Here is a 26,743-nt window from a genome sequence, read left to right as displayed (position 1 = left end):
CAAACTTTTGGCTCTGTCTTTTATCCTAATAGGAATATAAAGATTCTGCACCCTCAAAATCTCACCTTAAAATGCCCTCCAATTCTCCTCTACCTTTTTCCCATAAAACATATCAGCCCAAACCACACCTTGCAAATCCCTTCTCATTTCTTCAAATCTGGCTTTCCCCCACTCAAAAATCTTAATCTTTGGACCAGACCTATCCCTTTCCATAATTATATTGAAACTAATGTAAACTTTTCACAATTACTGAAAGTCATAAATTCTTTCCATGGACTTTTTTTATTGCATAATTTCCAAAAGCAATTTGATTATCGTAAACAATCTCAGTAAATCTTGTACTGTGTAAAAGGTTTGTAAAGCAGATTTGTCTGTAACTTTCAAAAAGAAAATCAGCGAGATGTGTGAGGTGGGAAGAGGTTATTATACTGTGTATCAAGAGAGGGGACTAATGCACCTTTTTCAAAGAATGAGCACAGGCAGATTTGACAAATTACTTCTTTCCATAATGGTAACACTTCATAGTACAGTATTTAAAAGCTAGTTGTGTGTACACAAGAATTGAAGTTAAAAGGACAATCTTGATGTTTTTTCTGAGTACATCTTAGCCAATGGAGTAAAAGTGCTGCAATTTCATAGGAAGAAATGGGGGGAAAAAGTATATACTTTATAAATTCATTCTTTTCTCATTTATTTTTTGTCATGTACCCTATGCAATACTTAAACCTTTAAATCTCCTTTATAATTTCCATTTCTGACCAAGAAAAATCAGTTTTCTCTACCAATCTTAAAATTTTAAACTATGAACATCCATCAGATTTCTTAATCTTCAAGTGCAAAGAATAGCAACATTAATGCTAAGGTTTCAGTAAATCTCTTTTTTTGTTGGAGTTGCCATTCTCACCAAATATCCTAAAATTAAGAATATATCACCTGAACACAAGAACCTAACAAGAAAATATGAGTAGAAATGTGGCACGGTTGGCAAAGCGGTTAAACCAAGGGTATTAAAGCACCAGCAACCCAGGTTCAATTCCAGCACTGTCTGTAAGGAGTTTGTACATTCTTCCCATGACTGTGTGGATTTTTCATGAGTGCTCCGGTTTCCTCCCACCGTTGAAAACCTATTTGAAGGTGGGGGGGGGGGGGAAAAGGGAGAGGTTATAGGTTGATTGGGTGTAATTGGGCAACGTGGGCTCATGTGTTGAAAGAACTTGTTATCATTTTGCATGTCTAAATTAAATAAAAAATTGTATTAGCATTCAGTTTACTCGGCTGTTGAATAAGACAAAAAGACATCGTGCTCAGAGTACATAGCAGAGGATAGGGCTTACACATTTCTTATTCACTTTCTCCACTTAATTTTCAGGTTCACGTTTTCCTATTACAATTCAAAAATTAATTATTTTATTATTGTATATACTCCAGATTATTATCCTCTCTTTCACTGCAGAGAATATGAGTGACCATTCCTATTCTCTTGCAGTGGAAAATTTCAAAGATTCCCAAAGTCAGGGATAAGGACATTTATCCTGGTCTCCAACATAAATGGCTGACTTTTTTATGAACATCATACGCCCTAGTTCTGGCTAGGGAGCCACCATTAATCCCTCTTAAATCCATTTATTTAAAGGAAAAACAATCCATTCTCATTCTTTTAAATTGCAGTGATCATGGGTCCAATCTATTTATCATTTCCTTGGTTCTTGATCCTCCAAAGTATTTCGTATGGAATTTAAACTGGAGGTGGGGGTGGATGTGCTTAAGGAGGAGATTTTTGAAGAGCTGTCTGAAATTTAACTGGGTCCGTTTGTGTGAGACTGGTCGGGTGAGGATTATTCCATGCTTTAATTGTATGGGGGAAGAATGAATTGCTGTATAATTCCTGATTAGATTAAATCCCTCACTCCGAGAAATGATGCTATGTGCCTTCAAATAAATTATTTTTAAACAAAACAGTACATAGTACTTCAGGTGTACCATAAGTAAACACCTGCGCATTTACTATTGTATTCCAAGAATCTTGCAAAAAGGACAACAAACCAATTTGCGACTTTGGTGTAATATTTCCTGCACTGGATACATGCAATCCAAATTCTACTATGGACAATTATTTACTAGTTTATTATAACTTAAAGAAATATTTTTGTGGTATCAAAATGATTAACTTGTCATTTCACAAAGTTATTCTCCATCTGTTACTTGTCACATTTCCTCACATAATTTGATATTGACATGCTTGGCTACATTCTGCTCTATTAATTAATTTGAGTCATTATATAGAATGTAATTTATCCCCAAGTATCAATTTTTGTGGCACCCCATAAATGATCAATCAAAAAATTCTCTATCCATGATATTACCCTCATTTATTTTGTACCTTGAGCTTATGAACTATCTTTTTTAAAAATACAGATATTATTCTTTCTCATCTATTCTGCTAGTTATATTCTCAAAATGTATCAACCACAGCTTTCTTAAAGTAAAAATAGAAAATGCTGGGGATACTTTATACAGGCTAGGGAAATACAGTCGGTCTAAAACTCCAGACTGCTCGGGATTTGGGTGGGTTTGGATTTTCCAGATTCTTGGGCAGTCCTTTTAAAATTCAAATTTAAGGAGGAAGAAAGAAGAGATGAACAGGTAAATAATGATAGTTTATTTGTTAGCAAACGCAGCATGCTTCATTTATTAAAATGAGCAGTTTTAAAGGAAAACAAAAATACTGCTGTACATCTGTGGCACTAATGTACACACAAAAGCCTGCTAAATTTTAAAAGTTTGAAAGTTTCTGAAAATCTGGATTCAAGGATGGGTCTGGATTTCTGGGATTGGAATTTTGGACTTCTACTGTATAGAGCTAATGGTTCTGATGAGCCATTAAGCTGACATCTTGGTTTCTTTATCCACAGTCACAGCCTGACTTACAGAGTATGGCCAATATTTTTTTTCAGATTTCCAGCATCTGCAGTTTTTTTTAATGAAAAGAAAAGCTTGTAGACTTTAATATTAATATTCCAAACTGTAGTTACCCTGTCATTAATAATCAATTTCATAGCCATTTGTGACCCCTTCCTTTCTTAAATATCAAAAGCTGTATGTAGGTTAGCATTATCTCACTACTTTTGTATTTTTATTAATTGTTTTTCAAGTATTTACCACTGCCTAAACATGAAACAATATATTGGCCAACATTTTCTCAATATAAGGATTAGCTAAAAACAACAATTCTATCCTCAGGCATTTTAGCCACATCTGAATTTGAAAACAAAACCTGTTGATTCTTGCCGCCTCAAAAGCCAAACTTCAATTATATTTGTAACATATCAACATTGGTTATTCTGATCAAATAAATACCTTCATATTATAAAAGAAATACTTGTATAATGTGAAAGTTGAAATCTCAGAAGAGATTTGAAGCTCCACATTGTTTTAGTTAACTTCGCTAAAATGCCTTTACAAATACAAAATGCTTCATAATATTATTTTAAAAATGGTTCAATAAGTTGAAGGCAATTCATGTAATGAATGTTTAACTTCTCCCAGGATGCCTACCTATTCTTATATAAAAAGAACTAAGTAATACAATTCCGTTAATGTCTCAATTCTGGGTATCATTCTACAACCTCATTTAAAAAAATATTAGGAATTTGGTCTGCAATAAAAAATTAAAACAACAAGTTGATAATTTGCCTCAATAGCCTGGATGAGTCAATTTAAAGTAAGAATATATTCTGAATGTGCAAGGGATATTGCATTGACAGATCAACCTTGGACAAAGATCCTCAAAAAAGTGAAGCAAAAGGTGACCTTTGGAGCCATTCCATCAACTTTGAACCACTACAATTTTAATATTCAGGCTTGTCAGCAATCCACAAAATGCTTGGTTTCTGAAAGTGAAAAAGTGAGGTGAGGTTAGTGGTTATGGGGGATACTCTGTTATTGGGTAAGGGGTAGAGCAGAACAGAAATGAACTTATAATGGCTGTGGCCCAAGTTGTTTTGCAGAATATCAAAACTGCGTAATGCTTTACTCAGACACCCTATCCAAGTTGAGAAATACCAGATTGAAAATAATGCAGGACTATTAAACTTCCCACTTCTGTTTTGATTGGTTTAATGCCACATTTTCTGCTATTGATGAGCTGGAGACCTACCAATGTCTATACCAAACAAATTTTCAATACCAAAATGGCTCAGACAACATTTTGCATTGTATTTAAAAATTATTATAGTATAGGTATGCTAAAATCCCTTAATGCCTCTTCTGTTCATTTCTGGGAATAATAGGCTAACATTGCTTGTGGTTCATTGCACTAAAAAAAATACATGGGATTAATTGGGCGACACAGTTGGCATAGCAGTTAGCACAAAGCCTTAACAGCGCCAGTGATTGGGACCAGGGTTCAAATCCTGCGTTGTCTGTAAGGAGTTTGTACATTCTCCCTATGTCTGCATGGGTTTTCCACGGGGGCTCAGGTTTCCTCCCACTATTTGAAATGCACCTGGGGTGTAAATTGTGCTGCATGTCTCAAATTTCTTAAACATCCTGCAATAGGCTCTTGATTTATTAAATCACACAACAACATGTATTTTCTTTGTAAAAGTTATCTGTCCTGTTAAAAGATGCAGCTTGCATCTCCATCAACCCAAAACAAAGTAACAAACCCATTGAAATGTTTTCTTCAAGTACATTAGTTAATAGATCTAATTAAGACTTCTGTGTTTTTTTTCCTCCGGATCAGGGGACCATAATTTCAGTCTTTCAGATAACTGTGCGAAAAAGAAAGGCAGCTTCTAGTCCCTAAGTTCAGTAATGCCATCCCAGTCACGTCCTAAATTCATGGCACTGCAATCTTGCTCACAATTCAATCAACAATTCCATTGTAAGATTTGTTGTGCATTGTTGGAAGAATTTCAACCGAATGAATGGTGATGGGTTGTCTGTATAATGGATTGGTTGCCTGAAAGGAAAAAGAAAGGCTTTAGTACAGGCTAATGAAGTTTATTTCTGTAATTTCTTTCCCCACATAAACCCCTACCTACATCAAATAAGTAAGGCTTACATTTATGGTGGAATTTGTTTCTGTGGCATCTGCTGATCACCCAACCTCTTGTTGCAAGATCCAAGTATCATTACCTGGACCCAAGAGAAGTATTCACATGTCCACATTAGCACTCTCACCGAGAAGCATCCCGTCTAAACCCTCCCTTTCCCAACTCTGTTAGCTGGAGTCAACTAGTGGTCTGACTGTGGGGAAAAAAAGTGACATTTGGATGGAAATTAAAATTCAGGCCTACAAAGTAAATCATTGAGAAATGAAGTCCAACTGCTTGTAATAAGGGTGGAAATTTGCTTAAGATAATTCAGAAAGGAGAATGGGCAATATTAGGTTTGCCATTTGGTGACATAACCCTCCTCTTGCTCCTCTTGTAACCTTCAATTCTTTTCTTCTGATTTATCAGCTAACTGTAAAACTTGTACACTGTACCTTGTGTTAATGCAAGTAAGTTCTCTTGAAATTCCTAATAGATTCCTTTTGTATACATTACAACTCTGATTATCCGAGATGGTTGGGATCTGGCCTATGTTGGATAATCTTTTTTGTAGAACTGGTCATTTTTTAAAAACAGCCCAGTAGCAACAACAAATCACTTGTAACAGTGTTTAAACAACAACAAACCACAAGGGAAGGCTTTTTAAGCATGAAATAATGTTTAATTCTCACTAAAAAAAATGCTGGTCACTGACACCTCCCCAGCGTAGCCCCACTCATGCCAAGAGCCCAAAGTCCACACTGCCACTAACAGCCCGATGTCCCATGTTAGCTTGGCTCCAAAAAAATGTTGGATAAATGAGGATTTCTGAATTGTTTTTTACAAATTGGATAAATGAGGATTTCAGAGGATCTGTATTTTTGCTTCTTTTACCTTGATAATGATATTGTTCATCTTTATTCCTGATTGTTATAACCTTGTTTCATCATTCCTCTAAGGCCAAACACTCTTGGGAGGTCTCTCCCTGGCCATGATATACAGTGCTCTCCATCATTTTTTTTCTTTATTTGCCCCTGTTCTCCATAGTTTTAAAATTGTAATCAAATAATTCATATGTAATTAAAATGCACATTCCAGATTTTATTCAAGGTTATTTGTATACATTTTGGTTTGACCATGTAGAAATTTGTAAAGTTAAAGGAATTTTTTTCAGATTTGTATATAGATGGTAGCTTAATATCTTTTGAACAATTATATAATAAATATATTATATTTTAATATATTATATTATAAGATACTGCCAAATTAGACATTTTCTGAATACTTTATTATCTAATTTTCCAACATCATACCAACCAGAATTAGTTGATACTTTTTTTTCCATTTAACCCTTCTCATAAATATTTATTAGATAACATTTATAATAAGATTGCAATCAAATTCTAATGACAAAATTAAAAGGGCCTGGGAAGAGGAACATGAGTTACATCTTCCAGAGAAATTACGGGAGAAGATTTTTGGATTGGTTAATATCTCTTCAATATGTGCTCAACATTCTTTGATTCAGTTTAAAATGGTACATCGGGCTCATATGTCGAAAGACAAATTGGCCCATATTTTCTAACATCAGTCTTACTTGTGATAGATGTAAATGAGAAGTGGCTTCTCTAACTCGTATGTTTTGGTCATGCTCTATGTTGGAGAGGTATTGGATAGATATTTTTAAGACTATCAGCTATACAGGATATCAATTTGCAACCTAACCCATTGACTGTTCTTTTTGGAATTATAGTTCCAGAAATGGGATGAGTTCCCATTTCCACACATTGGGTTTAGCCTTTTCTACATTGTTGGCTAGAAGAGCAATTTTATTTAAATGGAAATCTACCTAGTTTAACTCAATAGTTCTCTCAAATTATGTCATGTTTAAGTTTAGAGAAAATTAGGAGTGGTACATTTGATACTTCTGTTAAATTTGAAGAGACATGGTGACCGTTTATAAATTACTCCTACATGACTTAGTTAATATAATTACTTTCCCTTCCTGAATATACTTAATTTTACTTCCTTTTTCTTTGTTGGTGAAGACCAGACAATTAATTTTTATTAATAAATTTTCCGGATAGACTGCAGAGTCTTTTTTTTTTTTTTTGCTTTTTTTTCTACTTCGATTAGGTGGGGTTTTGTATAATTTTGTTTTTCTTTGACGATTTCAGTTTGAGGAGATAATATATTCATTAATTGAATGCAATATGTTGTATCATATGATGCATATAGTGATTTTTTTGCCTTTTTGATGATGTACTATTCTCCTCATGTATTGTTTATCTATAATATGATTAATAAAAAGATTGGAAAGGACAAGTCAGTGAGAAGGTACTGTGGTGACCAGCAAGCAAACAAAGCTAGGGAAGTAATTAAGGAGGCCCATACAGACACTTGCAACATCTATGGCTTTGTGTGAAATGCCAAATTGGAAAGTGACTTGTGTTGTGCTGTTATTTAAAAAAAGTGGCAGCAAGGATATTGGAAGGAACTATAGGCCAATGAGCCTGACATCAGGATGAGATTGAGGGGGAGAATCAGAATTTATTGTCATGAACAAGTCACGAAATTTGGTGTTTTGCGGCAGTATCATAGAGCAAACATTTATAAAAATCACTTTTACCACAATAATTTTTTTTAAATAGTACACGAAAAATAAGGCAGTGTCTTTGGTTCATTGATTATTCGGGAATCTCATGGCAGGGGGTAAGAGGGAAGAAGCTGTCCTTGTGTTGCTGAGTGCTCGTCTTTAGGCTCCTGTACCTTTTTCTTGATGGTAGCAGAGTGAAGAGGGCATGGCCTAGGTGGTAGGGGTCTTTGATGTTTGAGCCTGCTTTCAAGATACCACCTCTTTTGATGTCCTCGATGGAGTGAACTCTGTTGTCTGTGATGTCGCAGGCTGAGTTAACAACCCTCTGGAGTTTTTTTTCTTGTCCTGAGAGTTGGTGCATCCATGCCAGACAGCAATGCAAGCAGCCACAATGCTCTCCTGTAGATGTTTTTGAGAGTCTTTGGTGACAGACCGAATCTCTTCAAGCACCTCACAAAGTATAGCGACTGGTGAGCCTTCTTCAACATGGAGGCTCCAGAACAGATCCTCGGAGATGTTAACACCCAGGAATTTGAAGTTCTTGACCTTTTCCACTACTGAGCCCTCTGAGGACTGGGTCCCATAACTTCCTCCTGAAGTCCGCAATCATCTCCTTGGTTTTGCTAACATTGAGCGCAAGATTGTTGGTATCACTCAATGAGCTGATCTATCTCCCTCCTGTACGCTTCCTCACTGTTAGCTGTACCAGCATTTGGATAAGGCATAACTTGTGTGTGTGCGCTATCATGGGTCACAAATCTGAATTTTTTTTAAAAGAAGAGGTGACCAAAGGGATTGATGAGGGCAAGGCAGTCAGCATTGTACATATGGATTTTAGTGAAGCCTATGACAAGGTCTCACACGGCAGGTTATTTTGCAAGGTGAGCTGGTCAATTGGATTCAAAGCTGGTTTACTGGAAGGAGTCCAAGGGTAAAGTGGAGAACTGATTTTCTAATTGGAGGCCTGTGACCAGTGGTGTGCTGCAGGGTTGATTTTGGGTCCACTGTTTGGCTTCCAGATCATAATGTATTTAACAAAGCAATTATCATGGCCATTAAATTTGGAGATAACACCAAAATTAGTAGTGTAGTGGGCAGTGATGAAAGAAATCCAAGTACAACAGGATATAGATCAGTCGGAAAGGTGGGCCGAGGAATGACAAATGGAATTTAACTAGGTGTTGCTTTTAGTAAGTATAATGTAAAGATTTGCGGAGTCAAAGGCAAGGCCTCTGGAGAGTGTTGCAGTACAGAAACCTGAGAATACAGATACATTGTTACATGAATTTTGCATAGAAACAGGTTGATGTTGTATATTTGGATTTCCAGAAAGTGTTTGATAAGGTCCCGCACAAGAGACTTATCAGTAAGTTACAGGAAAGTGGAGTCCGGGGAAGTATATTGGCCTGGATTGAAAATTGGTTGTCAGTCAGGATAAGTGGGAGTTTTTCAGGTTGGTAAGTGGGGTGCCGCAGGGGTCAGTGTTAGGCCCACAACTCTTCATCATTTACATTGATGACTTGGAGGAGGGGACAAAATGTGGTGTAGCCAAGTTTGCAGATGACACCAAATTGTGTGGAAGAGCAAATTGTAATGAGGATGTGGAGAGTCTGCAGAGGGATATAGTTAAGCTGGATGAGTGGGCAAAGGTCTGGCAGATGGAGTACAATGTTAGTAAGTGTGAGGTTATCCACTTTGGCAAGAAAAATAAAAGAGCTGAATATTATTTAAAGGGTGAAAAACTACAGCATGCTGTTGTGCAGAGGGACTTGGGAGTGCTTGTGCATGAATCGCAAAAAGTTAGGTTGCAGGTGCAGCAGGTTATTAAGAAGGCAAATGGAATGTTGGCCTTCATCGCTAGAGGAATTGAATTCAGGAGTAGGGAGGTAATGTTGCAACTGTATAAGGTACTGGTGAGACCACACCTGGAGTACTGTGTCCAGTTCTGGTCTCCATATTTGAGGAAGGATATACTGGCTTTGGAGACGGTCCAGAGGAGGTTTACTAGGTTGATCCCTGGGATGAAGGGGTTGACTTATGATGAAAGATTAAATCGTCTAGGATTGTATTCGCTTGAGTTCAGAAGAATGAGAGGAGATCTTATAGAAACATATAGGTTTATGAAGGGTATGGATAGGATAGATGTAGGAAGGTTTTTTGAGCTGGCCGGCGAAACTAAAACGAGAGGACACAGTCTCAAGATTTGGGGGAGTAGATTTAGGACAGAGATGAGGAAAAATAGTTTTTCCCAGAGAGTAGTGAATGTTTGGAATTCTCTATCCAGGAAAGTGGTTGAGGCTGCTTCATTAAACATATTTAAAATTCATTTAGATAAATTTTTACATGATAGAGGAATTAGGGGATATGGGGAGAAGGCAGGTAGGTGGAATTAGGTCATAAATTAGATCAGCCATGATCTTATTGAATGGCGGAGCAGGCTCGATGGGCCATTTTTGGCCTACTCCTGTTCCTACTTCTTATGTTCCGATGTTCCTATAAAAGTGGTGACTCAAGTGGACAGGGTGATAAAGAAAGGTTGAACATACATGTCTTCACTGGTAAGACCACATGGAGTACTGTGTGTCGTTCTAGTTACCCAACTATAAGAAGGGTATCAATTAGTTGGAAGGGTGCAGAGGAGCAGCAGGATATTGCTTGGACTGAAGGGCTTGAACTACCAGGTGAGGTTGGATATTCTCGGTCTTTATTTCCTCGAGTGCACAAGGCTGAAGGGTGACCTCAGAGGATGCAAAAGAAGCAGGTATATTTAGAATATGTCTATCATTTAGACAGATACATGGACAGGAAAGGATTTGAAGGATATGCACCAAATGCATACAAATGGGACAAACATAGAATACCAAGTTAGTTGGTATGTACAAGTTGGCCCAAAGGACCTGTTCTGTGCTTTATTACTCTGTGTCCAAAAAAAACTGATATAACTTAGTCCTATGGTTTTCTTGTAGGCTTTACTTGTTTAATTACATAATTTAGAGATACAGCACAGAAACAGGACCTTCCACCCCACCCCATCGATGTGACCAATTGACTTACTAACTGTAAGCCTTTGGAACATAGGATGAAACTGGTGCATGCCAGTTACAAGATATCAGCCTCTTAGCCAGGAAAGAAGTGCTTCAGAAAGCCAGCAGCACAAAACAGTAGTAGCTTTATTTATACAGCCTATTTTAAATTGCACACAGATCTGAACTTACACTGAGACTCTTCACAACATGGTCTCCCCTGCTGCACCCTTCAAGACTCAATATACCTAATGTAAAGTATACTTGAAAATTTCTGTTTATTGCTTGCAATTATTAATTTCACACAAGTACAAGGTATACCAAAATTCTTACCATCTCGTATCGTGCTCTGGATCGTTCATTTTGAAATCTGGCAAATTCTCGCCTATCATGAATTGTCACAATCAGTTTCCAAATAGCAAGCAGTGCAATGCCCACTCCCAAAATACTACCAACCACTGCTACCAGTACTGTCACTGGGTTGGTTTCACTTGCACAATCTGGAAAATGAGAGCAAGTCGGTAAATAGGATAACAGGTGAATAAGTCCATCTAATTCTGCAAATGCAGATTTCAAATTCTAATTATCTTGAAAATAGTACTATTTAATTGTTCCATAACAATATAATTAATATCTGAAACTCCCAAAGTGGTTCAGTGAGAAAGAGAAATGCCAACACTTCAGAGGAGGTTAAGAGTGATTATTGAGATGAGTATTTAATATTTTCCCTCGACTATTTTACTTGATGATTAGATGCATGTCTTTGAGCCTAGCTGGGCTCCTCGGTAGGTTGCTTAGATAAAGGAGTACAGGTTCAAGAGTTTATTGTCATGTTCATGTACAAAATTCTTTTTTGCAGCAGTCACACAGGTAAAAGTGGCCTCCACCCAGTCTCACCGACTTGGTGATTGACTCAGTTCCTAATGGGTGATTGGCAGGGGTGGTTGGTGGGAAGGAGAAGGAATGTGCAAATGCCTTATTCCCAGATAGCTGAAGATGCCTGCCTGCAGCTGGTACATCTATCCCTCCCAAAAATACTTATTCACATGTACAAAGTGTCTATCAGGTGGACATTTAGAACCAGGGCAGGACCTCTCTCTCAATGGTAGAATCTGGTCAAAGAAAATAAAAACAACTTTCAAATTTTCAATGATTCAGTTTGATTAAATTGACTCATCCATGACAGTGGACCAATAGCCTGACAGTACTGCGAGTCTAGGGAAGGAATGAGAGTAGTTGAGCCAGGAATGTAAATGCTTGTCAACGTTAAAGTAGAAGCTAGTAAATAATGGCAATGAGAGGTGGAATGTAGATGGTGCTGAAGAGCTTAACTTTCCAGAGATGATTTGTAGGAACAGGATAGAAGCCATTCTGAAACATACAATTTTTAAATTGGAAAAATATGAGCAAAAATCTCAGATGGGCAGTCCAATAGTGGTAATGCAATTGACGAATATATTGTGAATTGCTATAGGGTTAGTGAAAAACAAACAAGGGTAAGATAGTCACTGAAACATTTGTGATTTTGACCCCAGCAATTATAACCCTTTGAAAGAGAGTCTTGACAAACTTTGAATTGGATGTGAAGCAGGCATGGACCTTGAGTGCAATGAGTGCAAGAGAAACATGTTGGAGATGGCATAGCAATGAAAAGAATGGAAATTGTAGTAGAAACTACAAGCTTGAAGAAACTGGGATAATGTAGTTTTCATAGACTACCCTTTGTAGAAAGTAAGAATGCAATCATGGAGAAACTCAGCAGGTGAGTATCCTTTATAAAGAAAGAAAAAGATAAATAACCAACATTTCAGGCTTCAGCCCTTCATCATGCTGAATTTCTCCAACATTGTGTTTTTATTTCAACTGTTGAGACTTTTGTGTTTTACCCTTTGTAAAATGATGTGTCTTGGGTAATTTCTTTAAAAATCTTACCCCTCTAACCTTAAATCTATGCCTTCAGTTTTAAACTCTCCAACAGGGGAAGATGACCATGACTATTTACCTTAGCTAAACCCCTCATTATTTTATATACCTCTATGATGTCACCCCCTCAGCCTACTAAGTTCCAGGGAGAATTAAATCCTCCAGTCACAGCATCTTCATAATTTATTTTGCACTCTCTCCAGTTTAAATGACATCATTTCCTATAATTGGGAAGCCAAACCACAATAAAAAATACTTCCAATGTGATCTCACCAACATCTTGTACTTCAGTTACATGATGTCTCAACTCCTATAATCAATGCCCTTACAAATGAAGGCAGGCATACTAAATGCCTTTTATACTACCATGCCCTTACATCGCCACTTTCAGTTCTTACACCCTTGGGTCACTTTGTGGTATACAGTTCTCGATTCACCCTAAATTCTGCCTTGGTTTGACAGGTCAAAATACCCCACCTCATGAGTTAAATTCCATCTGTCATTCCTTGGCCCACTTTCTCAGTTGATCTGAATTCTGTTGTAAACTTGTAGTGAGGAAGGTTGTCTAAGATCATAAGACATAGGAGCAGAAGTAGGCTATTCAGCCATCAAGTCTTCCCCACTATTCAATCATATAACCGTTTACAGCTCGGAAACAGGCCATGTTGGCCCTTCAAGTCCATACCGGTTCACTTGAACAATCCATTCTCCCATTCAGCCCCACTGCCTGGCGTTTTCCATATAACCTTTGATCCTGGCTAATCAGGAACCTATTAATCTCAGTTTTAAGTACACCCAATGACTTGGCCTCCACAACCATCTGTGGCAAAGAAAAATCCACAAATTCACCACCCTTTGACTGAAGAAATTCCTCCACATCTCTGTTCTAAATGATGCCCTTCAGTCCTGAAGTTGTGGCCTCTTGCCTGAGACTCTCCCATCATGGGAAACAAACTTTCTACATTTCCTCTGTCCATGCTTTTAAACCTTCAATATGTTTCGATGAGATCTCCCCTTCATTCTCCTAAATTCCAACAAGTACAGGCCAAGAGCTGTCAAACATTCCTCATATAACCCTTTCATTCCCGGAATCATCCTTGTGAACCTTCTCTGAACCCTCTCCAATGAGAATAGATAATTTCTTAAATGAAGAGCCCAAAACTGCTCACAATACTCCAAGTGTGGGCTCACTAATGCTCTGTCAAGCCTCAAAATCACATTGCTGCTTTTATATTCTATTCCTCTTGAAATAAATGCCAGTATTGCATTTGCCTTCTTTACCACTGACTCAACTGGAAAGTTTACCTTCAAGGTAGGTTGCCCAAGGATTCTCAAGTCCCTTTGCATCTGGGAATTTTCAATCTTCACCCCATTTACAAAACAGTCGACCCATTTGTTTTTTTCTACCCAAGTGCATGGCCGTCCACTTTCCGACATTGTATTTCATTTGCCACTTCTCTGCCCATTCTCCTAATCTGAGTCCTTCTGCAATCCTCATTTCCTCAACACTACCTGCTCCTCCACCTACCTTTGTACCATTTGCAAAATTGGCCACAAAATCATTAATTCCATGATTCAATTATTGATTATATTGTACAACATAAAAGAAGCAGCCCAATACTGACCCCTGAGGAACACCACTAGCAACTGGCAGCCAACCAAATTATCATCTCTGTTTCCTAACTCTGCATCTTCGCACTCAACCAATGGTCTATGCACGCTAGTATGTTTCCCGTTATATTATGGGCTCTTATCTTTTAGACTTGTGTGTGGCACCTTGTCAAACTACCTTCTGGAAATCCAATACAGATCCACTGCATTTTTTTTCTCTCTAGACTGCTTGTCAGTTCAAAGAATTCCAATAGGTTTGTCAAGCAAAATTTTCCCTTGAGTAAACCATCCTGGCTTTGGTCTATCTTGTCATGTGCCTCCATGTAATCCATAATCTCACCTTTGCAATCAATGCTAAAATCTTTCCAACCACTGATGTCAGGCTAACTGGTCTATAATTTCCTTTTTGCTACCTCTCCCCCTTCTTGAATAGTGGGGTGACATTTGTGATTTTCCAGTCCTCTGGGACAATGCAAGAATCTATTGATTCCTGAAAGATAATAACCAATGCCTTCACCATCTCTGCAGCTACTTCTTTCAGAACCTGATGTTGCAATCCAGCTTTCTGAGCAACTTCTCCAACTAAACCATCAATTTTGGCATCACCCACAAATTTGTTAAACACATTGACTATAATGCAATCCAAATAGCTGAAGAAGATGACAACAATGGTCCCAGCACAGATAGCTGCAGTACGCCACAGGCCTTCAATCAGAAAAATGACCCACCACTCCTATCTTCTGTTCGCCTACCACCAAGCCAAATTTGAATCCAATTGGTTAGCTCTCTCAGGATCCCATGTGATCCAACCTTGCAGATCAGACAAGCATGCAAGAGCTTGTCAAATCAGTAAGGAGAGTGAGTGCACAGCTGAAACTTGGCTGACATTTTCAACAACTTAATTTGTAGCTGTAGAAACCAAATGTAATTCAATATTAAAAACAAACAGCATAGATTGTGAAATTCACTTTGATCAATTGAGGGGTGTTTGCACTGGGCTCTTCAGTTTCTTTTCACGTGGCAGCCAGGGATGTCTGTCAGCATACAGTGAAATCTTAGAATTTGAAATCGCATGGGGGTAAAAAAATGTCAAGAGCCATATGTGTTGGCAGATAACTTCCTGAACTGACATGGTTTAAAGCAGATCAAGATTGGTAGGAAAAATTAAGATGAATTATTTACATTTTTTGTTGTACCATGGGATAATTAACATTGTTATCAAGGGTGTGTCTCTGAGTAATCATTGAAAGGACAATATGCACTGGGGCCAATTTCCATTTCTTGAAGTTAGATCTGAATCCATAACCTTGTTTGGTAAATTAAGAACTCTATCTTGAGCACTGGATTTGGGTGTGAATTTAGATTCCATACATGTGAATGGCCCCTTTTTCAATATTTTTTAAGGGTGATATTCAACAATTTGAAGATTACTAATTTAATAATTCACATGCTTTTAAAATAAACTGAAGTAAAAGTGAGGAAATCCAATGCAAGTTTGTGTCACAAATAAAGCAGAAGAATAACAAAAAATATCTAATTGTCTAAACAGATAATATACAAACATAATTGCACTACATTGAATTCATGAATTTACTTCCATTTTCTACACTGTGAGAATATTTGGGAATGTTTTTGGGAGATAAATTGGTAAAATTAGTTGCATATTTTAAAACAGATCTTATTTGAAATACTGAAGAATTCATATTCAGTGACTTTACAGAAACTATGGAGATTTCACAACTGGCTGTTAATTGAAGAAAATGAATGGACTATTGTCTTTAAAAGTCACAGCAAGAGACAGGCCATCTTCTAATACCTCTTCACAGAAAGGTCATTGAGAGGTTCTTATTTACCTAAAACAACAGATTGAGCAAAAGACAAACTCCTAATGTTTGCTGGAGAAGGTGAGGAGTTTTTGCAAGTGAGAGAGAGAAGGACATGCTGCCTGGCAGTTTGAGTGAGTGAATGTGTGACAAAGAAAGCTGTAACAAGCCAGGAGAAGTTTGTTTGAACTGAAACAGAAGCTCCAGAGTGGCAGATGGCTGAAAGTGCTATCTGTCTGATGTTTCTCTTTGAATAAGCGGAACAGAAAGGAACTCTGTGGTGGCCTGAAAGAAAGAGGTTATCATCTGGAGAACTCTGATGGGGCAAGTTTCATCAGCAAGACATTGAGGTGACTAATGGTGGTATATCAGTTGTGGAAATCTTGGAATAACACATCTCTCTGCAAACCTACAAGAACCATTTACCTTTTGAGCGCCAAAGCTTGGTGAACTTTATACACGTTAAGAATTTCCTGCAACCAGTGAGCTTGGAAGAATGAGAAGTGAGAATGAACTGTGAACCAAATAACTTTTCTTAAATTTACACACACATTGCATTCACGTGCGCTTAGAATTAAAAAGGAGTTAAATTGGGTTAGTTAAGTTAATGGTGGTAAGTTAAAGTTTGATTCTGTTTTCATGTTTAAAGATAATTAAAAACAACTTTTGTTTAAGTAACTACTTGTCCTGGTGAATATCTATTGCTGCTGGGTTTTTGGGTCCTTTGGGCTCATAACAACACAAAACGTTGTTTTGCATACACAATAAAACAAAATTTCATGAAAGTCAGAAGAACACAATTAATGATATGATATGTGTGCAAAACAAACTAACCTGGTTCCTTCAGAGCAGTAAGGACAGATTTTCCGCTAATATGTTCTGAGTAAGTAAACCTCATGACACAATCGTTTTCTGTTTTGTATAGGCACAGAACTGCATCCTGATCATTGGTTTCTGAGAAACAGAAAGGAATATTCTTCAGTCCAATGGCAAGACAACATTGCTGAGGTGGAAGATCTGCCATTTAATTGTTGAATGGTGGCCAAAGAGACCAGAGTGGCTACTCCTGCTGCTACGATCGAACATGCAAACAATCATAACTTCAAGCAGGCTGAGAGTTTCCACTGTTTTCCATAAAGGAAACAGCCAAATATCCACAGTTAACAAGATGTCTGTCAGCATACAGTGAAATCTTAGAATTTGTAATCACAGTTAATAGTTAATTTTCTGCATGTGATGCATTTTCAGCTTCTTGCACAATATTGTAATTTTGACAAGTTTGCATGCATGAAACATACTCTGTACAAACATCTGTGATTTATTAAATTTCACAACATACTTTTGGGAAAAAAAAAGAGAAGCATGCTAAAACAAAATCAACATTCATCATCTTTGCCATAAGTTACGAGCATTTTCCAAATAACACTACATTTTAAATTCCTTGATCTTTAGCCTAACTTAAATACTTTCAACAAATAAAACCAAAAAAATCTATCAAGTAGGAATGCCGACTTAGTCCATTTTTTTGGCTAAGTTTTGCAAAGCCTTGTGTTTGATTGTCATGCACCAAGTATTAACTGGATTTCGTTGCTACAGATTAATTTCTTGTGTCTGTGTTTACAAAAGAAATGTGCCAGTTACATTGAACTGAACTTAACTGGAAGTTCAATTATGTAACATTTCCTTCTTTCCAGCAGTACAGGTATTAAAAAACTATTCAGCCCCAATAATAAGAAATAGGTGCAGCCCTTCAGAAAAACCATATCTGAACTTTGACCATACTGTTCTTTCCCAGCATTATCCCTGATTTCCCTTAATACTCATAGAATGTACTTGTATATATGCCAATAAAATTTCAATTTACAGACGCACTGAAATTCATTCTTGCTGCAGTCACAAATATGTATTTTGACTGACTCTTCAGAGCCACGTGAGGTCGAGAATTCCAAATATTCACAGAGTGAAAAAAAAAATTCTTCACATCAGCCAAGGGAAATGTCTTACCTATATCCAACCAAACAAGACCTTTCATTTCCTCTCATTCTTCTAAATTTTTAGTGCATATATGCTGCAAACCTATTGGCAAGAATGTGCTTTCTCAGGAAAAGACATCAAAGCTGTACAAAATATTCTGTGTACGGTCTCATCAAGGCCACATAATATCCTTTTGTGAAAACACAGAAATGCTGGAGGGACTCGGGCAGTTTTAGTAAAGGTGTGCGAAAAAGCAGGTAAGGGGCCTATGGCCCCTTGAGGAAGGGCTCAGGCCCGAAACAGTGGTAATACATCTTTACCTTCAAAGGATGCTGCAATACCTGCTGAGTTATTCCAGTATTTCTGTGTTTTTACTACAATCACAAATTGTATTGATCAACCATCTACTCACCTAATCATTCAGCTTGTACATATCACAAAGACCTCACATCCTCTTCCTGCTCACAATTCCACATACTATCATTAGTAAACTTAGAAATATGACATTTGGTCCTCTTAACCAGATCATTACTATAGACATGAAGAGGTGGGGTTCAAGCACCAATCCGTGTTGGGGCTTGGCCACTACAACCTGTGAATCTTTTCATTTCCATTTTTTGATTCCTGCCTAATAACCAATTCTCAATTCATGCGAGAACATTAGTGGTTATTCCCATTTTTCTTTTGAAGGTGTTCTGTTCATACATCCTTCATTCTAACATTCCAGTATTTTCCCTGTCATTCACACTGGACCAGCAGTTCAGTAGTTCCCCAATTTGTCTTCCTCTTAATTTCTGCATTAGTGCTGTCACCACAGAATTCCGAGTGGCCACTTCCACATGTAAGGGACATTCTTCCACCCAAATGTCATTCCTATTCCAGCAGTGCTTTTGGAGCACTTTTGGAACTTGGGCTTGCCAACAATGACCACTTCCAAACATTTTGGTTCAAGGATAACCATGCCAGGTTGGAATGGCTACCAGGCAAGCCATTTTATTTACCCTTAATCCTTTGTGGCCAAATACCTAGCACAGTGATTGCAACCCTACCACCCCGGTGAATTCCATTTTGACAACTTAATCCACAGTCTAAAGCTGATAGTTTAATCTGACCATCGACCATAGCTGGGATGTGATGTTCCAATATTCTTTGACTAGCGTGTGCTTCTAATATTCAACCATTATACACATTTGTCTGACTGTTCATTTGTTGCTACCTTTTCCTAACATCCCCACTTGATCATCCATAACATTATTTTCTGATGACCCATCACTCCCTACTGACCTTTGAAGAGAGTATCAAGTGTCCTGTGATTGTGCCCAAGGCTAGTGGACAAAGAATGATTCAGTGGTGTCCCATTTAATGTCTGACGAGCTCATCTTTTTGCATACAGTAGAATTTCCACTGAGCCCATTTGATTGTACTATCTGTTTGCAGAGTAACTCGGATAAGCTTTTCCCCCTTCCATAGCCTTGCAATATTAGTTAGAGTTATATGTCTCAGAATCATGCCTTTTGACCCACCGTTCTCACCAACAGGAATCCAGTGGTTTACAATTATAAATATTATATTCTAATTCAACAAAAAAATTGTCTAATTCCCTCTCAAAGGCCACATTTAATCTGTACATACCACACTTTTATATAGTCCATCCCACAACATGGCTGCTCTGAGTAATGGATTTTCCTGGTGCCTATACTTTAGATGTGATTTATCCCCTTTATTAAATTCATTGCAGTAACTGCCATTTTGATTTTATTTATTTGTAATAAACAGATAATAAATGGTCCCGGAAAGATAGTAAAATGAAGACAGGAACAGGAAATGCAGTAGTGAAGGAGATTAACGTGCAGTACTGGATAGTGATGATATCCTTGGAATGTTCATGAATAAATACCATCTGTTCAGAGACAGGAAACACTAAAGATGAGATGATACTTAATTGGTCTATTTAATAGAAGGAAATCGTGGAGCAAATTTACAAGGAAATTAGACAATTGTAGAAGCCATAGTGTGATAATAATAGATCTCAAACATCCATGGGGATCAAGGACAAGGACATGGAGGAGCTTCCTAAGTGAGTTCAGGAGAATATTTCTCGGTATGCATCTGATTTGATCTGAATGTGGGATCACTTGACTTAGATCTAGGAAATGATCGTCTACGTCAAGCAGATACAGTAGGGGAATATCTTAAGGTACAGTATAATGTAGCAGAGCAAGGCAAAAAGAACCAACTACAACTTGGAGGACCAATGTCAGTAAGATGAGAATAGAAAAGCTAGAACCACACCTTGCCAAGCAAAACTGATATTGAATAATTTTAAGATCTAGATGCTTTAACTGCAGTCCTGGCACATTCCTATGAAAAAAATAATTATGAAATTAAAAGCCAGAGCTACCTGGATGACTAGGAAGGGTGTGAGTGAAAAAGAAAATTGGAGAGAATACATGGTGGCTATCAGATTGCTGAGAACCAGTTGGATGGGGGGGGGGGGGGGGGGCAGGGGGGCGTTAGGGTGATCAAAGACAAAAATAAAAAAGATTCACTGAGGCAAAGGAAAGGCATAGCTACTTTACATTAGGTTCTTCTTGCTTACTTAATATTGATCTTTACCAAGGAATTTACCAATGCTCTTGGAGTCCCAGGAAAAGGTAACTGTAGTTGAGATGATGAGTTGCATTATTAAAGAGGACATAGTAGCCAAGCTCATGGATAAAACGCCAGAAACATCCTGTAAGGGAGATAATTGCAGAGCCCAAGGCTATCATCATCCACTAGAAGAGAAGAAATGCTAGAGGATTGGAGCAATGAAATGTTATACCGTTGTTTATAACAAACAACGAGGTGGTCATATCACAATACTGGAATGGTCACACCAGTGCTTATCTGTGAATGAGTGAGTTTAACCTTGTTGGTGAGGAAAAGTTCAAGGTGAAAATTAGCCTTCAGTTACATAAGTGGGCACTGACTAGAGAAAGCTAGCATGGATTTGCGACTTGCCTTTAACATTGAACTGATGAGTTATTTATAGATCATTGAATTAAATGGGCTTTAGCAGCATAGACAGAAAATTGTCTAAATAACCATGATTTGGAAATTGTTAACTGTTTAAAATCATAAAGGCTCTAAGTAAATGAGATGAACCATTCATTGGCAAGAGTCACAAAGCAGTGAACATTGAATAAAGGTAATGAGTGAAAGAATATTGGGATGGAATTTGGAGAGGAGACACAAATGCTCTTAGTGGAAGGGCTGGATGTAATTTGCAGCTGGTCCCTCAGAAGAATGCCAGGGATAATTCACCTGAATAGGGTCATTAATCTAAATTGAAAAGGTAAGTTCAAGTGTAAGATTTTTCACCCTTTTCTTTAATTAATTTTATTGTTTTTAATTAGGTTTTCTTCTGCCAAAGGCCTTACTTAGGAGGCATCAAGGTATTCAACATCCAAATCTGCGGCAGGAATGCAATAATAGTTTTCAAAAATCATATCTATTTACTGCAGTAGAAACTATTGCTGCCTTCATTTTAAAGATCACCCTGAAAGGCCAGGTAGAATGTATAAGGAACTGATTTTATGCTTAAAATTCATTGTGGATTATATCAAAATTGTCATACCTGCACATTAAATCCACATTAGAAGTTCTGAATTTTGAAGCCTCTGCAATCCAAAGACAGATTCTGAGATGTAGTTTTAAAATAATATGTGTATTATACAGATATGTTTCATCACTGATATGTGATTTTTACTTTTAGAAATGGGAGTCACTTACTGAGAACGTCTACTGTCAGGATCTCATCCTTACAGAGATTTTGACAGGTCTGATTGTCAGCCAGTCTTCCAGAGTTAAACAATCTACACTCTATACACTCCCTGCAATAGACACAATAACATAGAATTATTCTTTATGCTTTCACAACACTTTAAAATAAAACATCTTCATTAATCTTCCATCTTAACAAGCAAAATAAATGCAAGTGCAACTTTTGGTGGTGGTACTCTCTGGGGAAATACTACAAATAACTTCTTGCCATTTCTGCCATCAGTTAATTTGAAACTATCTTTAGCTGTTGGATATTAAGAAGACGTAAATACATCCATGCACACCAAAATGACTGTCCATTCTGGAATGCTGTTTGATCCATACCTTTTTGTGCCACAGGCATCAGGGCAGGTTGGGCACTTCTCACAGGTATCCCCAAAAGCTCCAGGTTCAGTGCACAAACATTCACCACATGCACAGTTTCCTCTACCGCTGCAAATCTGTCCATCATCTGAGAGACAGAATTCTAATTCTGTTGAACAGTTACAGTTATCTCCCATCCAGCCTGCATGGCACTTGCATTCACCACAATGACATTCTCCATGACCTGTTAACACAAGAAGTTTTGATGAAATATTCTTTCAGATAATAACACACTTTTTAGAAGAAACTTGTGTTAAGAGGGGTTATTTGATAAAGCTTGACAAATCTCGATGCAATGCAATAATCCACAGACAAGATTATTTTTACTCATTCTCTTGTTACAAGCCCAGAGAACCCCAGCAAGATAAATGGTTACTGAAACAAAGATTGCTTTTAACTATCTTTAAACATGAAAACAAGATCAAACTTTAATTTTTGACTATTAACAACTAACCTAACCCCCTTCTAATTCTAATGTAATGTGTGTGTTAGAATGTTAGAAAAATTCTTTGATTCACGGTCCAATCTCACCTCATTCCTCCAAGTTCACTGGTTGCAGGCAATTCTTATACTATGCACAGAATTTAACATTTATGAAGTTCACCAGGCTTTGATGCTTGAAAAGGTAAGTGGTTACCGCTCAGGAAGGTTCTTGTCAGCTTTCAGAGAGAGATGTGTTGTTTGCTGGACACAAACTGATTTCTTCTAATCAGCCACACCAGCGTTTTGCCCAAGAACCCCCCCCAATAACCTCTTTCTTTCAGGTTGTAATGGAAGATTCTAACCTGTTTTTTTTAAAACTTGCAGCTCTGGGTTCTGCAAGGCTGAGAACCTGCTTGTGTTTTAGAATCAGCAGACATAAGCTAAATTCCACCAAGGGGCCAGAGATGCTGTTAGCTGACGAAAGGACATCTGTGTACCAAGAACATTTAATCTACCTGCTTGTTTTGGTCACAGACCGTCAGAGGCCTAGCCTTGATGCAAAATAAACCATTGTATTCAAAGTGATAAGCTGAAAATTATGTTATTCGTTAGAAGTCTAGCATGCTGACTTGCTTGCTTATCTTTCTTGCTGTGCTGGGAATAGGTACTTGGGTAAGCAGTTTTTGGGTAATATAAGCCATGGTCCCGCTGCTGAAGTTTGAGACTCTCCGAGAGGAGGCAACATCTCTCAGCAAGAAGAAGAACTTCTGGAGTCCACCCAACGTCTCGGTCATGGGAGGTGGAGAAGCTGCTACCGGCGCCCTGACAACCTACTACAAGTGTGCAGTCGTTGCCTTGCTTCGGCAGTTGGGACCAGTCCAAGCATTGATAAGCATAGTTGGGAAGGGCTTGCATATTGTAGTGTGAAATCAGCTTTTGAATTTGTAATAAGCATTTGTATAATCTGAACTGCTCTCGGTGTGTGTGTCTATTTTCTTTCGGTAGCTCAAACACTGTGACCAATCTAAAACGAACAAAATGAGAGGTATAAGTTTACCCAAGATACAGGTCGACACAGAGTTTTTTTTTGTTTCTATTATTTCAAGTGAAAAACTAGGCAGCCAGTCCTCTTCTCTTGTATGAACCACAAGGACTTTGACCAGGCTGAACTAAGCACTCACAGCCAGTCTTCAAAATGGAGTTTTTCCACAAGCTTACCAGCTTGTCCTGTTCCAGTCCCAGCTGCTGCTGCTGAACTGTAAAATTGCAGAACTGAATTCTCTCTCCCTCTCACCCAGAGAAAAGCCTGTTTTACGCTTACTGCTTGCAAAACCACATGACTCTATTAGAACAGCAAACTACACTCAGACAGCCTGCAGCTCCGATGAGTTCATTTATCTGTTGCTTATCAAAACAACAATCCATTAGTGAAGTCCCTTGGGCATGTTTCAAAGTTTTTGCAAAGGCACTCGGAGCTCGACTGTCTGGCTTGAGCAGAGGTCCAGCATTTTAAATTAAATCTGTTTTGAAGTGTTTGTATGTGACCTACACTAAAAAAACCTGCCACACTTAATCTCCCAAAAACATAACTATATACAAAATAAAACACAACATATTCTGTCACACTTTACTCCTACAAAGGAATTTTAACTCAAGTTAAAATTCAGTTATAACTAAACTGACTTTAAAAATCACTAAAGTGATAATAATAAACAATAATTCATGTTATAACAATTTGACCCAAGGTTGAGAGTATACATCTCTATACATGATCAATTTTAACATCTTGACAATGTGCTATCACATTATTTGTATGTCTGATATGATTAATTTGCAGATTATATTCTTGTACTATTAAACTCCAGTTTAACAATCTTCTATTTTTATTCTTCATTTTATTCTAAAACACCAGAGGATTGTGGTCAGTAAATATCACAATTGGTTCATGAGAGGTATCAAGATATACATCAAAATTCTGCAGAGCAAGTATTATGGACAACAGTTCTTTCTCAATAGTGGAATAGTTCCTTTAATGAACATTAAATATTTTTGAAAAGTAGGCAACTGGATGGTCAAGTTCATTATATTTTTGTAATAAAACTGCACCTGCTGCTCCCTCACTGACATCCATTGTTAAAGAAAATGGTCTGTCAAAATCACGAGATTTTAAACACAGGATAATGACGTAGCATCTCATTTAAATTTTCCAAAGCTGTCTGACAAGCTTTAGTCCACACAGATTTCTCCCCTTCAAAAGATTGGTTAAAGGAAGAGCAATCTCAGTAAAATTTCCAGTCATTTCTAAAAACCTTCTCACTGCTTTCTTGCCATTTGGAATAAGAAATTCAGAAATTGCATTCACCTTATCTTGAATAGGTGCAACTTTGCCATGGCCAACTAAATGACCTAAGTATTTTACAGTGGCATTTGCAAATTCAATTTTTGCTAAATTAATAAATTTGCTTTGGATAATCTTGCCCCCCTTCAGGGTTCTCCAGATGATCCTCTTTCTTTCAGATCACCTTTCAGATTGCCAGTCTTCTCCTTTGACCAGGCAGCCTTCCTAAGTTTGCCTGCTTGTTCTTCTGTAACTAATTACGGTATCTCTCCTCTCTGTTTCACACCCTCCCTCTCTGAGAGCAAAACTCTTCTCTCTCAGCCTGCAAAAATCACATGCTCTCCCAGGCATGGGGTATGTTGCTTCCTGCAAAAAGCATTCTGCAGAAGTCCTGCAAACAGCTGAAACCTAATGAATCCTGCACAGCCTCCCTTGCTGCAAATAACAATAAATGAATACCTTTGACCCAATCTTTCCCATTCTCGAGTCAATAAATCCTCATCATATTTTTAAGCATAGAATGAAATCTTTTCAAAGCTCCATGAGTTTCAGGATGTTATTCAGATGAAGAGATTTGTTTTATTCCCAATTCATAAATCAATTGCTGAAACAACCCAGATATAAAGTTAGATCCTTGATCACTATGGATCTCTTGAGGTAATCCAAAAACTGAAAAATCTTTCCAAAGCATTTACCACCGTTTTGGCTTGAATATTCCTTAATGGTATAGCTTCTGGAAATCTCGATGCTGTACACATAATTGTTAACAAGTACTGACTTCCAGACTTAGTTTCGGCAGGGGAACTACACAATCGATAATAACCCTAGTGAAAGGTTCCCCAACAACAGGAATAGGTGGTAATGGAGCCACTGGAGGACCTTGGTCAAGTTTCCTCACAACCAGCACCAATTGACCACATACTTTCTCAAACCAGGCCAGAAAAATTGTCTCAAAATCTTATTCATGGTTTTCTTTACACCAAGAAAACTACCCAAAGGTATAATGTGGGATAGATTTAAAATTTCATTCCGGTAATTTCTAGGAATGACCACCTGATGAATCATCCCCCCACTCTTCATTAGCAGGAATATCAAGAGGTCTCCATTTCCTCATCAACAATTCCTCCTTCAAACCATTTCTTTAATCTCTTGTTCACTAACTATTTTGTTCCTTAAGTCAATAAGATCTTTATCTATTTTCTGTTGCTAAATTAACTCTTTCCTTGACAAAGAGAAATCCTTCCTCTCACAATTAACTTGCTCTTTCAAAACTATTTCAGAAGCACTGGGCAAGCCTCTATCAACTGGATCATCCTCTGCTCTCATCATTTTCTTAGACAAGACCTTGCTACAGCACATGCTGGATATACCTCACAATTCTCCTTAACATAATCCTTACGAGGCTGATTTGTTCATCTCAAAACTGACCCAACTTTATCCTCTGCCAAATCATTCCCAAATAAAAACTAGACACCCTGCATGGGTAACTTTGAAATTACTCCTACTACAACAGGTCCTTTAACTAATTATGAATTCAGCACTATGTTGTGAAGAGATATTGACTCCACCTCACCTCCAACACCTTTAATCAAAGTCCTCTCCCGTGTGTCAGTCTTTTGATCAAGAGTTAAAACAATGACTGAGGAACTCCAGTATCTCTAAGAATTTTAACTGGAACCTGTGATCCTCCCTCCTTGATTGAAACCAAGCCCCCTGACACAAAAGGTTTGAAAACATACATGGCACCCTTAGGAGGTTTGGAACATCTGGTCTCCTTAAAATCAACTGTCTGAACACATGCTTCTGGT

General features: G+C 37.7%; 1 protein-coding gene across 1 annotated transcript in view; it reads right to left on the bottom strand.

The window, feature by feature from the left end:
• Nucleotides 1–263: 263 nt before the first annotated feature.
• Nucleotides 264–26,743, bottom strand: part of itgb5 (integrin, beta 5) — a 106,650-nt gene continuing 80,170 nt past the window's right edge. Inside the window, exons 11-15 of the mRNA XM_069935299.1 lie at nucleotides 22,136–22,358; nucleotides 21,761–21,861; nucleotides 16,847–16,966; nucleotides 10,989–11,155; nucleotides 264–4,963 (exon numbers count right to left, since the gene is read on the bottom strand). Coding sequence (XP_069791400.1) covers nucleotides 4,868–4,963; nucleotides 10,989–11,155; nucleotides 16,847–16,966; nucleotides 21,761–21,861; nucleotides 22,136–22,358 — 707 coding nt within the window. The 3' untranslated portion in view covers nucleotides 264–4,867. The remainder of the gene's footprint in view (nucleotides 4,964–10,988; nucleotides 11,156–16,846; nucleotides 16,967–21,760; nucleotides 21,862–22,135; nucleotides 22,359–26,743) is intronic.

The sequence above is a fragment of the Narcine bancroftii genome, chromosome 4 (assembly GCF_036971445.1).
Source record: "Narcine bancroftii isolate sNarBan1 chromosome 4, sNarBan1.hap1, whole genome shotgun sequence".
NCBI lineage: Eukaryota > Metazoa > Chordata > Chondrichthyes > Torpediniformes > Narcinidae > Narcine > Narcine bancroftii.
The sequence above is the reverse complement of the archived record's forward strand: the minus strand, read 5'-3'. Positions and strand labels throughout refer to the sequence as shown.